The 15026-nt window shown below is 39.3% G+C and overlaps 1 protein-coding gene across 5 annotated transcripts in view; it reads right to left on the bottom strand.

Annotated features, from left to right (window-relative positions):
- LOC117951686 (ecto-NOX disulfide-thiol exchanger 2-like) overlaps nt 1–14792 on the bottom strand; it is a 157183-nt gene extending 142391 nt beyond the window's left edge. For 3 of the 5 annotated variants that reach the window (XM_034883506.1, XM_034883507.1, XM_034883509.1), the window contains exons 1-2: nt 14567–14703; nt 12219–12281 (exon numbers count right to left, since the gene is read on the bottom strand). In XM_034883506.1, the coding sequence (XP_034739397.1) occupies nt 12219–12281; nt 14567–14588 (85 nt within the window). In that variant the 5' untranslated portion in view covers nt 14589–14703. Of the gene's footprint in view, nt 1–12218; nt 12282–14566 lie in introns of all 5 variants that reach the window. The other 2 variants (XM_034883508.1, XM_034883510.1) reach the window with 1 other exon arrangement.
- Nucleotides 14793–15026: the final 234 nt, after the last annotated feature.

The raw sequence follows: 15026 nt of genomic DNA, 5'->3' as shown, positions 1-15026 counted from the left end.
TTTGGAAAATGGCTGCAATGAAACAAAGAGTGAAAAATTTAAAGGGGTCTGAATACTTTCCGTACCCACTGTAAATGCTGATGCCTCCCTGGTGCTCTCTCCTGTGCCAGTTCCTACCTACCTACAAACTACCTCTAACAAACTGAACAACAGTCCCTGAAATATTACCCATTAAGCCCAATGCTACTATAAACCTGGAGCCGTCAGCTGATTTGTGAATCCAATTAGCTTCTTCTCTGTAATGGGTGTGTTCAGTGCCATTATGTAACTCAGCTGTTGCTGGCATCTGTCAACAAAGACTCAGCTTTCACAGCATACGGGACGGATAGCTAAAAAAACTTTATAGCATCACCTTTCAGGTATTGCACATTACTCCATCAAATACATTTATCATGAGGACAAAAACAAAAAGAACTGTGTGGACGCTATAAGAAAGTCATTAGAAGCACAACCCAACATGCACATGTAAAATAACTGCAGATGCTCTAACCAATCTAGCTGTATGTATGACAAAGATAAGCAATCCCAGTCTGTCAGTCAGTCCACTTTTTGTCAGGACGGAAAGATTTCAGCAACAATCGGATGCCCAAGACAAATCTTTCTCAAATCTTATCTCATCTTATGTAGAGCTATGACATTTTGACATTCAATGTGCCCTGAGGATGAACCCCACTGACTCTGGTGATCCTGATTTTTACTGTAGCACTACCAGTAGGTAAAGTTTTCCTGTAACATTTTTCAAAAGCTCCCCGATGCAATGACCCAAAATGATGAGGATGAAGCCTACTGACACGGAAGAGCCCCCGTCTTTTCCGCACTCACATCACTCTGGAGATCCTCTGACTTTCCATGTAGCCCCATGAAAAAGTAAATACTTTGGTTTGTAACTACCTACCCGCAGAACTAACAACATTCCCATCAGCCATATATTCACTGTACTTTGAGTGTCACACAAACTACCAGTTGTTACCATGCTAAACTAAGATGTTGAACATGGTAAGCATCATGCCTTCTTCTTTTTCATGCCATTGTGAGTAGGTTAGAGTGTCGACGTTTAGTCCGAAGCACCACTGTGCCTAAGTTCAGCCTCACAGAGCTACTGGCATGGCTGATGAAAGTGTAGTGGCTCCCATCATCACCTACGGAATGTTCTATTTAATTATTTCTTTTTTTCTAAATTAACAAAGGAATTTATTCATATTAAATTGCAACAGATGGGATTTACATTAAAAGGTCATCAAACACATTCACACCTTCCTGCATTCATGGCCCAAACACTGAGGTGCCAAAATATACGCAGTGGAGTTTGGCATGTGATAGTTTGCTAAAATCAGTGGCAAAGAAAATGGTGAGATGAGCGTTTGCTGACAGCACTGTGGGAGTGCAAACTGAAGGTACACAACAGTCGGCATCAGTTGACATGTGGGAAAGAGACAGGCCGCTGACAGGGAAATAATCTCCACCGGAGCTACAGCACAGTGGAAGCTGTCCACTGCAGCTGTGATGCTCCATAGGGAGCAAGGACTCCAAGGTCTGCTTGGATAAGACTTTTAAAGATACAGTGAAAATTGAGGAGCACACTATATTGTAGTATTCCAGTCACTTAACATTGTCACACTAAAAGACCTAAGAAAAGCACAAATATGATGACTCCGATCCCATGGGCATCTGATACCTGCAGGAGGCCATTGTCAGGTCAGTTTGATGTAAAAATTATCAATGTGGTGAAATAAAAAGGAGAAAATCTGATTGTAGGACAAAAAGAGGGAAAGGACAGAGTCCTACTGTGAGTGCGTCATTGTTTATAAGCTTTCCTTCTGCCTCTGGATGACTTTGAATAGATTATTTTTAGCTCTATTTCAAGTTGGCAAAATTCATCCAATTAAATCCTGGTCCACTATAGAAACAGTGTCCTGCATATGTATCATAGTTTGATTTATTTGTAACAGTGCCAAATGATTTCAGGAATTTGATGTTGTTGTTTTCCCCATCTTATTTCCTGCTGAGCTTGTGAAGGTCTTGCCAAAAGGCCAAGTGCATAAAGGAAGTTATTGACACGTTCTCTACATACAGTAAGAGAGTAATTTCAATTTGTATTTCCTCAGGCTAGGAAAATATTCAGGAGGGGGCATCTGAACTGTCTGAGACCTGCAGCCTGGAGAGGGATTCAGTTTGGGCTGACCCAGGTGGAGGTCTCCACAACTCACAGACGAGCCCAAATCAATGAAGGGTGCAGTGAAACGCATGCAGCAAACCCCACCAGGAAGGTGTTTGGATGCCCGGCCACATGCAGAGGAGGGATGTGAATGTAAATGAGAATTCACATGGCGAGAAGGCTACAAGGACTCACATAGGCGTGAGAGGTGAATAAATGAGCCCTGACAGGAACCATAGGAGCTGATGTCTTTTTGTGGATTGCTGTAGCTGCCATCTTAATGTTATAATCTTTATAATCACAGTGTCACAGTGGAATACTTGGAGATACCGGGAGATGGGGCTGGGCAACAAAACAATCTCGATGATAATAATGCTTTTTAGAGCTAAAAATGTTCTTTACAAATCGAAAGAAATGTAGCCTCCCTAGGGAGGTGTTCCGGGCACGTACAGCGTGGAGGCCGCCTCTGGGAGGACCCAGGACTAGGTGAAGGGATTATATCTCTGACCTGGCCTGGGAACGCCTCGGGATCCTCTGCTCAGATCTGGTTAATGTGGCTCGGGAAAGGGAAGATTAAAGTTCCCTGTTGGAGCTGCTGCCCCCGCGACCTGACATTGGAAGCGGAAAAAGATGGATGGATTGATAGATGTGTACTTGGTGATCTCCAAATCAACAAATAAGCACTGCCACAGAGGCAAATAACTGAGAAAACAACTCCTCATTTTGTGATGATTAACCAACAGAGCAAGCAGATTAGAGTGTAAGAAATAATACAAAGCGAAAATAGTAACATGGACAGGAGAAACTGCGTTGTGAAAGAGAACGCCTGATTGACTGATATATAGGCATACTGCTGACTTTAAGGTGCCTTTTACTGGTCAGAAACAGACAGAGCAATGCATTAACAAATCAAATGAAAGCTGTTTTGCTTTCCTCTTGAAATGTTACAGCAGTGATGTATCACTTCCTTGTAAATGCTGACCACAATCCATTTCACAAGAAGACTTTTAAAAAAAAGCAACTGGACAACTTTGGTCAGTGAGATGTGCTGAAATGCACAAAAATCTACAAAGTTATCAAAACGGTGGAAGTCTGACTCGGGCCAAGCTCTGTGTGGTAAACACTCTGGTACAGGGCTTCTTTTGAGTTCACACAGTAAATCCTTCATCGCCGCTCTGTATGATATATGAGATAGACATTTACAGTGTTTATGAAAGAGTGTGCACAGTGGGGGTCTGTCAGAGTGAGAGTGTTTACAGCAAACAGGAGTTCCAATATATGATTCCTCAAAAAAGCCTCCTTAGGTAAATGGAAAATTACCAAGCCACCATGAGTTTCCTCTATAGTTTAGTAATTTTAAATATTTTAATCTAGAGTAGCTCTGATTCCACAAACAATCCACTATGATTTGACATCAAGGAGGAAAATAAAAATCCAGTCTTATTCAGTGAGGCATATAGGGATGTTATTAGTTCAGTATCTAGTCTATAAAGCCTATCTAGGATAAAGCCTGACACAGCATGTTAACCCACCAGTTATGAATAAAGCTTATAACACAGGGCAAGATAATCAGAAACATACGTTACATACGATGCAACACAGGTAAGAGCAAATTACATTTAACCATATATCCAGCTTATTTAAATACCTCACATTATCGTATTTGTTTATAGTGTTGTTTTTTCTTTTGCTGGAAATTAGCCATTCCAGAGATTGTTCCCTGCATTCCACCAAAATAGGTTCCTTCTAGAGATTATTTTGCAGCGATGCAATCGCTATGGCCAAAGCTTAGCGCCACCCCAGACAATTGTGATTGGTTTAAAGAAATGCAAACAAGCTAGAGTTTTTTTCTTAAATCATAAAATGTATATTGGTTGTAGCCAGACCTTACTCCAGCACAAACACTGCTGTGTAGATGCCTGTCTGGCAATGGAAGACAACTCAATATCAGAAAGCTCTGAAGGACAAGATTCACCCAGCACCCAGAAGGCTTTAGCCAGACTATTGATAATATGGTTGGATCAAATGTCTGTATCCTCTTGGCATTATGGTTTGTTTTTCAATGTTCAAGCATTTTTTGAATCATGCAAGTGTTCATGTCCCTGTTCATTCTCAAGCCGCTCCGAGGCATCCTACGTCTATGATGTTGGAGACATGGTTGCTTTTCAGACAATCTCAGTGGGAGCTGTTTTTTCCTGGGCCAGATCATTGAACCACAGCCTCCGTGTTCCACCATTGTCTCTCCAAGGAAAATGCTCAACATTTTTTCTACAGGATAAGGCAGGCTAAGTAAATGCATTGAATAGAACGAGAGAGGAGTAGAGCGATTCCTAGTAACCTTACTGGCCAATAATGTGTTTTTCATGAACATATGGTTATTGGAAATATTCTGGCTAAAATGGAACTATTACATTCTGCAAGAAATATTCACTAGTTTGACATAACGGTTGCTTTGGATAATATACAAGTAATACAACACAAAAATCTATAATTTTTGTATCTATTATTCAAATCTATAACAAATACAGACAATAAGAAAGACGATAAACAGCAGCAAAGTGAGATTCCAATTTTGTATATGATATTTAAAAAAGAAGTGCAAAGTGCACATCTAAACCGTTTTTAGTCTAAACCAAATTAACATGGAAATGACATCAGCAAGTTAGAATATTGCCATTATCACAATATATGTCTATATAACACGTACGCAAACATCCAGCACATTAACAGGAATGGATAATAACTACATGTAAAAGATATTGTATTACTTTTTGTTCAAGCGCTTCACTGAGGCAATAGTACTGTTAAAATCTAATAATAGAAAATCAATACAGTGACACTTGTGTGGCTGTACTATTACATATAGCTACTTGATTGTATTATGTGTCACTTTAGACAAGAGACATTGGCAGCAAGTAAATGACAATATGTTTGATTCCCACCACCTCCAACCTCTGTTCCAGCCAAGGTGCTGAGAGGACAGGAAGCCAACACACCGTCTTTGACACACTAAAGTGCCTTTTGGGTTGAAAAAGTTATACCAATATTATATACAAGACTAGAGCTTGATCAATAAATCAGCTCCTTATTAGCTCAACACTGATACATTGATATTGGCAATATATGTTAAAAATTGCAGTACAAACACGCAAAAGATATGTTTGAGGTATCTTACAGTATTGTTCTGTCATTACAAGGTCCCTCCATCAAAAAATACTGGAAGGGATCCTTGTCAAAAATGTTTGTTTGTCCATGTAAAAAATAAAATCGTCCAAAAGTCATTAGTGTTTAGAAACTCTCAAATATCAATGATGGATCAACCTTAAAAGGTCCTGTATCTTTTAGACTTTACTCAATTTAGTGTGAAGTAAATTTCACTATTATTTTATTTCCAGTTTAAAATAGCCCATATGGTCCCACATATACAGCAGTCTCCACCCACTGCACAGACCAGGAGTGGACACAGGCACAATATGACATTGTGTGCTTCATCCTTAAAGTAATCCATCATAGCCTGTGCTGTGTTATTTCCAATTGTTTATCCTGGCATTGGCCAAAAGAGAAAAATGCCAGAATCACAGCAAATTCTCAGCATCACTTTGTGCTTTCAAAGAGGCCACTGTGCAGCGATGGCGATAGTCGCAGCAATATTTTTTGCAGTCTTGCTGCTCCACTGACCACAACAGTTTTACCCGCACCTCCTTTATATCAAGGGGGAGAGGGGACACATTTTCTCAACACCCATACAGAGGCCTATACTGACAGATTGAGGTGAATCCTGATATTGATGTAGCAGGCTTCTTTCTTAAGATGATATGTGAGAACAGAAATGAAAAATCTCCTGAGGTGTAATCACAGAGCTGCTCCCTGTCCAGTCTAAACCAGCATCCAGCTTCTTCCATCTACTCCATCTTCTCATTTCTCTATTTCCACCGTTTTTTAACCAAGCTTCAATGTGTTCTTGTCGTAAATTTGCCTTTTATATTCTGTCTTCCCCCACTATTTTGAATCAGAGCACTTCAAATTCAAAAGGGATTGTTTGCATACTAAGGGGGTCACGATTCTCCAAATCAAAGATTCAATTTGACTCTCAATTTTAAGGTCACAATTTGATTACATTTTCGATGTTTCAACAGGGATTGCAATGCAATGGGAGCCACTAGATAGCACAAGGGTACTTTGCAACAACAGTTTAAATTTTGCAGTTTCTTTTAGTGGCGCAACTGAATGCACCATTAGTTTAATGACTTGTACCCAAAGGCACCATGGAGTCCCAGCCCACATGCTTTACCTCCGTTGTTTGTTTACAAAACTCACTCACGGGGAAGGCAAAATGTTGCCACTGTGATGACTTCAGGGTAACTGGAGGATTTGCTATAAGTTCTTTGTCATCTCTGACTCCAGCAGTGGGCGTGATGTCTGGAAATGTGCAGCTTGCGTCTTCCGGTAAGCTAGCGTTACTCTGTTTTTTAGCTGAATGCTACCAGCCGCTAAGCAACGCTTTGTCTGTTGTGTTTTTCTTAAAACGTGCGCAAGTAGACGGGGATGAAAAGAGAAAAAAATAAATGGGGGAATCGCAGATCCTGATATACTGTAGATAGTTGAAATTGAAATCTCGTTTAGATCAGTTTTCCTTCCACATATTGATTTAACACAAAAACTCTGCAACTAAACTGATACCAGTTTCACTAAAAAGGACTTATCTGTTATATAGAACTGATTGTTCAGCTTTGGGAAACTCTAAAAGATCACAAAGCTGAACAATCAGACCAGATCCCAAAGCTGAACAATCAGACCATCCCAATTGCAGTTTCAGGCAAACACAGACATCGGAACATTAGTGGCAGGCTAAAACAACAGTCATTACCTGATAAACAGCAAGCCGCAGGGAGAAAACAGCATGAGTGGGGAAGCAATGAGACAATGGGAAGTTATTGCCCAGGCTCTGGTGTAGCTCCTGCACCTGCTGCTGCAGTGTCCTAAGTTCCAATTTCTACGTTCCCTGCATGGTACTTTATCTCTGAAGTGATTAGGAACAAACAGCTCCATCAATCAGGTGGTGCAGCCCAGAGCTGATCCAAAAACATCCGGAGGCTGCCAAGTCTGTGCTGATTCTGCTGACGGTCACAATGTTCAACACCATAGTCCTTCACACTGCTCTTCAGATGAACTGATTCTGATACTGTTAAAAAAATATGGAAGAAAAGGCCAGCCAACAAGACAGACACAATAAGATATTCAAACACAGACATCAGAGGAAAATAAAGCCACCAAAACGTTCATTCACTGACAAATTAAGCATGACTTTGTGCCTGATCAGGGGTTGTTTCACAAAAGCAATCTGAGAGGACTGCATGCATGCAGATAGCGAGTTGCAGATACATTTGAATCAATCCCACACTCTCAAGGCTCTCACATGCTAATGACTATGTTGCAAGTATGGTGTTTGTTTTGATGAGAGCGAAGCAAATGTTCTCATGTTGCAAATCACAGCTCACATGTTGCAAATTTGGTGAAAAGAGGGCACCAGACAGATTTGCCGTTTCGTGTGACTTCATTATTCAGACTAATGCTATTTTAGGCAATTTCTGTTTGGGAAGCGGATGCTGTTTTGTTTTGCCTTAACCAATCAGTGGAGAGAAAATTCCCACCACATCCTTTTGAGTTCAAACAGAAGCTGCAATGGTGGTTATTATAAATGGTTAATATTTGTCATGTCCATTGAAGAAATGTAGGAGTTCTTTTTCTATTCCATTTTCTATATTGACGCTACAACCTGTACAGCTACATCAATCTAATCCAAACATGTTGCCATATTTGTAGCCAACATTTCTGGTACCATTCAGAGACATAGCTATTCTGTTATTGGAAGATGAAATCCCAATTTTAAATAATTTTGAGGAAAGAGGTGGGCAGTGATTTAGAGGTATAAAACTAGGCTAAAGCTGCAAGGAAATCTTACATACCCATACTGTCAAAAACATCAAGCAAAAAGATGAAGAATTATAATTTCTCTTTCAAGTTATGTTACGTAGTTATGTACGTCAGGTTTTATATACTGGCGTTTTGATTATAGATTGAGAGGAGCTGAAAACTGAGAAAATACACTGAGCTAAATGTTTTTGACAGTGTCACAAAAGGTGCTGATTTATTTTTGAAGGTATTTTTATAGTATTGCTATACTGAACTGAAGGACTTCATAATAATAATATTATTAAACATAATAATGTATACTTTATTAAAGTGCCCATATTATGTAAAAGAAAACCACTTATTCTAGGATTTGACTAAAACTAATTTAAACTAAACTAAGCATTTTCAAAAAAAATAAAAATAAACTAGCAAATGTTTTTTAAAAATTAATCCAAACTAAAGTGAATTTGAAAACAAAAAGTCAAAACAAATTAAAAATAAAAACTAATGAAAAATAAAAACTATAATAAACTTGGTTTGGTACTGCCAATTTGTTTTGTTTTGTCATGGTCCAAAAAAAAAAGAAATTCTAACAGAGAATCGTGATATCAATTTGAAGCCAAACCGTGATTTGCATTTTCCCCAAATCATGCTGCCCTACTCTGTAGCTAATACAGAGACCTAAACACACAGGGTGAAAAGAGAAGCTGCAGCAATGTGCCCTACAACTAAAATATATATATTTTTTTCTAATGAAACCATGTAAACCTATTTTCAAACAACCTCAAAATACAATTATGAAACTGAAAATGAGCATAATATAGGCGCTTTAATAATGTATTAATTATAATGATTTCACTCTGTTATCATTATACAAATTACACACAGGCCTGAATTACACACACATGCTCAGTACCTATACATGCACTAATGGAGAGAGTGAGGGGGCTGCCCATGGAAAGGTGCCTTGACGGTGCCCAGGAGGTGAAGTGGCACCTCTCCAGCTACCAGTCCACCACCATACTTTGGTCCGTATGGGGTCTTGAACCACCGACCCTCCTCCCAACCCAAATCCCTACTGACTGAGCTACTGCCACCCCACAAAATATCTTTGCTCAGCTGTATACAGTATGTAAACAATGTTGACAAAATTCTGCATACACCTTTTAATATGATGCAATCTGGTACAGGAACAATTCAAAATGAACATGTTTTATAAAGGGTAACATTTATTAGGATTGCTGAATGTAAGTTGGAAGCACAGAGAAGTATTAAAACAGCATTAAGATCCTCAGTGGGAACAAATTTGAACATTTACAATTCTACCCATGTAGCAACTTCTCTAATTATAATACACTGGGATAGCAACAACTGCTGTTGTAATGTACAGACCCTCAGAGCTATTGATCTGAATAGCTAATTTTCATTATTGCTTTCATTATTTACTCTTACTTATTCAGTTGTTTGATAAATAACTTGCCAGTCACTAAAAGACAACGTTTTAAATTTCTAGAGAGTGGTAGAATTCCCAGTCTGTCCAAATAAAAACTATTCTACCATTTATTGATGCTCCAAAGGACTGTCAAATCACACTTCACAATAGCAATTTCTGCAGCATAATACATTACCTCTATTTACTTCAGTGTCTCCATATTTGCATCTAATTTCCACTGGACAATTGATAAAGCATAGGCATTATTGTTTTTTATAGCATCCTTAAAACGCTTCAGACAGGCTAAAAAAAAGGCTTCCACATGCTCAACTAGTACAAAGTACAAAAGCTCCATTCATTCATTATAATTATGTAGTTACACTTTGAGACTTTGTAATGGTGGCAGTTACATTGCAGAGCTCAGAAACCTGGCCAAAATCAGGGTGTTAACGCAGAAATCTTGTCCACAGCTACCTTTCAACCGTGTATCTGCAATCAGCAGAGATGTCTGTGCTTCCTTCTGGTGTGATGTTTTTTTTATAAAGTTGATTACAGCCCTTCAAAGCTTTCTGCTAGCTTGTTATTTCTAGACTGCAAGAATACAGGTGGCAATGACTACAATACAATGACTAGAGAATGGTTGCCAACTTGCCTTCATTAATAATTGAGCAGTTCAGTTAATTTCCAAACTAATTTGCACAATTATCTATGGCACCTTACCACAATGTATCGTGCATGGTAAAGCAAAAACAGGGCCAACCACATGATTTGCAGTACTTTGTGAAAACTTTGAAGCTACATGAGACCACAACATAGATGCAATCAAAGCCTCTCACACCGCCCACAGACAGCCAGGAAAGAGCAACCCGTCAACAATGTTGCCAGCAGTGTGAATGCACAATGACAGCGCTCAATAGCACAGCTGTCCACTGCAGTGGTAGTAATTGTGGAAAAGCAACATTATGCACCAAATTCTGATGTAAAAGTGTCTCTCTCACTGTAATAAGGACATTACACCACCCAACAAGTTAAAAAAACAACAACACAATTTTCCAAACAATTGCTTTTGTGGGTTTAACAACAGTACATCAGACATGCATGAGATGCTCCAATACAAGCAGGGCAGAGTGAAAATTAAAAACTCATTTAGCGCCAAACAAGCCATGAACATGCATTACTGCCCCAACCAAAATATACATGTTTTCTTTCACCTGTTTTTGTAAGAAGGCACATTAAAATGAGTTTAATGTCACAGGAATAAGGTTCCTATCATGTTTTTCTTAAACTAAGACGTGGATAAGAAGCTGTTTAGGGATTCTCATAAGCTCCGTGTCAGGTGGCCTGCTCAAAAGACAAGTCTGTCTTTAGATGCAAAAGGGGTTCAAACTGCATGTATCAATGCTGACTGTATAAAATACAATGCATTATGAAAATGTATCCTCAAGAAGCAAATTTGATGAAAGCCCTGCTTCTTCATGTGTCTTTTTAGTTCTGAAATACGAATGAAGTACTCCTCAGATACTGCTTTAGATAATTACCCTCCCATTGAGGGAGCACTTAAAGTAATAGAAAGTAAGAGAAAAGCAATAACCTAATGGTGACCATCCACCAGTCAACATTTCAGGTTGACCAAAGCCCTATTCCCTTGGGATTAGTATTGCCTAGTGATCTCGAGTCATTTATAATAATTACGGAGGTTGTCTGTGATCTTAATCATGTGCAAATTGGGCAAGGCTGTAATTTCTAAATCACACAAGGTCCCCAGATGATACTAATCCCATGCAAATAGTGTTTTAGTGTGATTGAACAGAAAACCATGACAGAGATCTTGAACACATCTTTATACCAGCTCTACTATGTTAAAGCTAAAAACAAATGTCTCAAAGCACAATTTTGCCACAACAGTCGTACACAGTGACAAGACGTGGCCTGTCTGTGTCTTTAAGAAACTCATTGGAGACAATAAGAAAAAAGTAATACGGTCTAAAGCACACCATCTGAAAGCATCATTTATTTAGCTCCACCCTTTGGTTCTTAATAACAGCACTGGCAAAACTCCTCATAGACTGGCCCACAGAAAGACAAAGAGCAACCTGAAGCTAAGGAAACCAAGCTGAGGAGTTAAACAGTCAGGACACTCATTGTCTTCCTGGGCCTTTAAGGTGCTGCTGAATGATCCATAACCAGTTTAACCGAGCTGAGCATCTCTGCCTTTCAGCAGCGTACCGTTCTGAATTCTCATTCTCAAACAGTGATATTGCCAGCGGTACTCACAGAAGGGGCGCTTCCTTTATCTCTGACTCATATTTTCACATTTCATTATGGTGACTCTTTTCCCCATAGCCATTTTTTACTAGACGCACACTTACTGCTGAATTGTTGGCAAAACTGAGCTTAAATTTTACTCATTTAAAAAGGGAGATTTACTTAAAGCTGACAAATCTCTCCACACTACAATATCTCAGTCTGGTTCAGTTGTACTTTAATTTAGCTATACTAGCACCATTATGCTGGGGCTACTAGTTTTTCTCTCTCTTTCTCAATCTCTCTCTCTCCCTGTATTACTGTAAACCCCTCCCTTCTAAAGGCAAATCAACAATGTCCTGCTCATTGATCAGAGAGAGGATCGGTGCAGGGTGGAGGTAAATGGCTGTCACAGGAAATGATAGACCTTAACTCAACCATGGCCGCTCCTGAGGCCACTCAGCCTCCACTTACAGTGATGGATGTAAGGATGTCGGCCATCACATTCTGGAGAGTGGGGAAGACTTTGTTCCATCACTAGAGGAGTCAGGCAACATTAACATGAGACAACGGTTTTAGAAAAAGCTTGAGCTGCTTTTCCCCGATGTGAACTGATGACAGGGTTGAAGTTAAACAAAAGTCTGCTTTGATGCATTCAGCATTTATTTTTGAGCTCAATTGACTAGTCAATTAATCTTGTGGTCAATCTACGGAAAATGAATAGCCAACAATTTAAAAAATTACACCCAAATAAATGACTTTGTTTCATGCTAGAACACTTCCTTGTTTTCTTTGTTTAATATTATAGTAAAAATCTTTGGGTTCTGGACAGTTTGTCAGACAACACAGGATGTCACCATGGGCTCTTGGAACTTGTCCCGGGCCTTGTCCTCCATTTTCTGACACTCTATAGACTAAACAATTAAACAGCTACTCCACCGATGTAGTAGTGCACCTCTAAAGTTGGATGACTTGCAAAAGACATTAGAAAAAAGATATAAAGATCAAAATCAAAGCAGCAGAGAGTGATATACACCAACTTTTAGTCATTAGTACCATTACTGGATCATAAATTTCTCATAACGCAACCGATAGCTTATTTTCATAGCATGCTATCTGCCTGGTAAAGGACATTGTCTTTCATACTCCACACCCCCCCCAGTGTGTAACAAGGCAGTCTGATAAAACATGTTGTCTCCAGTCCAAGACAAAGGTGAGCTATCCCTGATTTGGCAAAGCTCCCCCAGAGCCACAGAAGACACTATATTTTTTCCCCAGGCTTAGTAGAACTAATCATCCTAATCATAATGAAACGTTTATCTGCTAAATACAATATCAAGGGGGCGACCTCTAGCACACCTGGTAGAGCCCGATGTAGGCTCAGTCCTTGGCAGTGGCCTGGGATCGACACCAACTCCTTAATCCCCTCTCTCTCCCCTCTGTCCTGTCATTCTTCAGCTGCTCTGATAAAAAGGCAATGAAAGCCCTAAACATATATAATCTTGTAAAAATACAGCATAGCATACAACAGGTCAGCAGTTTGACTAACTTATCTGCACAGCTGTGTGTACAGAGCTTTCCCTCAGAAAATGTGTTTGCATACTATTCTCAACACTATGCTGGCTAGCTACTGGGGAAATAATTATAAAATTATGAGCACTTACCCATCATTTGACTGTCTGTAAGAGACAGGGAGTAAATTCTTAATGAATCATAGCTAAATAAACTGGAGCCAGTTAACACGTGAGCCACGTGTTTGACTAAAGCAGCGTACTGTAAGTCTGTTTGTGCGAGTTTTTGGATTGTATGATTCTCCAATTGCTCAGTGACTCTTTAATTTGACTACAGTTAAAGGATTACAAAGAAATCAGAAAATAGATGGAGGGAAAATACAAAGTCAGTGGCACTCCACTTAAACGCTATATGACTTTAATCCAGCAGGCATATACATTCTGAGCTCAGTAGTTGCCAAAGTAGGCTCTGGAGCCCAAGTGTTCCTCCCCAGAAAGAACTGTGCCCTTTACTAGCCTAAAGTGAAAGCATAATCTTGTAGGATACTTGTTTTTTTAGAAATTGGAGTGTCGCAAAAAAAGGGAAAGCTTGGGATCACTCAGCCATGCACGCCTATATGATTTGTGGCTGGATTGTCTGATAAAGTTAATTTATTAATCCATATCCAAGCCAAATCAAATGGTTTTTCAACAGTTCCCATTTTCCCATGTTCCCCTTCCCTGGTCGCTCACAGGATGGGAAAAGGGATAAGGGAAGTATATTAAGTCCAATGAGCAGGATGGATTTCATTAGTAAACTAATTCTGGCATGAAGTTTTAGAGGGGTGGAAACTTTAACATTTCATCGAGTAAGTTTCCTAGCTTTTATCAGAGAAAAATCATATAATTTGCGATATAAATATCACAAATTAAGTCAGGGTAAGGTCGTGTTTAGGCTACTCAAGATGTATTGACACATGGTAAATTATTGTAGAAATGTCAGTATAGTAAGCCAATATTAGTCAGTAGATATGATTTAAATTGCGCTGAATTAAAAGATTATGGACAACAACAGTGCAACAATGGATACTGTCCAACTTTTCAACAATACATGATTAATGAAACAGAAATGTATTTACAATGCTAGCTAAAATACGACCGTCACGTTATATATAACAACATAAACTGTTGGGTTCAACGGATTCCCGCCATAAAAGCTAGTAAGTCTCTATATAGTCAGTATTCACCTGATATCGACACTTTTACAATAACAATGTATCTTTCGGTGTAACGTTAACGTGTGATGCTGTGAGGTTATTTAGACCAGCCTACCGGTGTACTGCAGGAGAAACATTGTCCTCTGTCGTGGATTTTTTTTAAGATTACCAGTCCCACCGAAGATGAAGTCTCTCAGTCTGAAGTAAATCCTTGAAGACGGGGACTTTTCTTGGCTGTAAGGCTGCGCTGCGGTAGAACCAAACAGTATGTCTGCCTGCCAACGGTGAGTGGTTCCCACCTGCCCCAGCAGTCACAGCACGCTCATTCTACTGTCAAGTTGGCCAACAGTATAAAATAAAATAATGTCCGGTTCTGACTTTCAAAACAAATCCTACAGCGTTTTGTTCGGATTGCAACACACGTAATCTAACTATTAAGCGTCAAATGACAATAGGGGTTTGTTAATTACACTAACAAGCATTGTTTCTTCAGGGAGTTCCGCTATATTCACCTGACCTGAATGCTTACTACTTCTCTTACTTGATCTCTGAAGAGACTGAACTTTTGTTTTGAA

The sequence above is a fragment of the Etheostoma cragini genome, chromosome 10, assembly GCF_013103735.1.
Source record: "Etheostoma cragini isolate CJK2018 chromosome 10, CSU_Ecrag_1.0, whole genome shotgun sequence".
Lineage (NCBI taxonomy): Eukaryota > Metazoa > Chordata > Actinopteri > Perciformes > Percidae > Etheostoma > Etheostoma cragini.
Note: the sequence above shows the minus strand (reverse complement) of the source record. Positions and strands in the feature narration are given on the sequence as shown.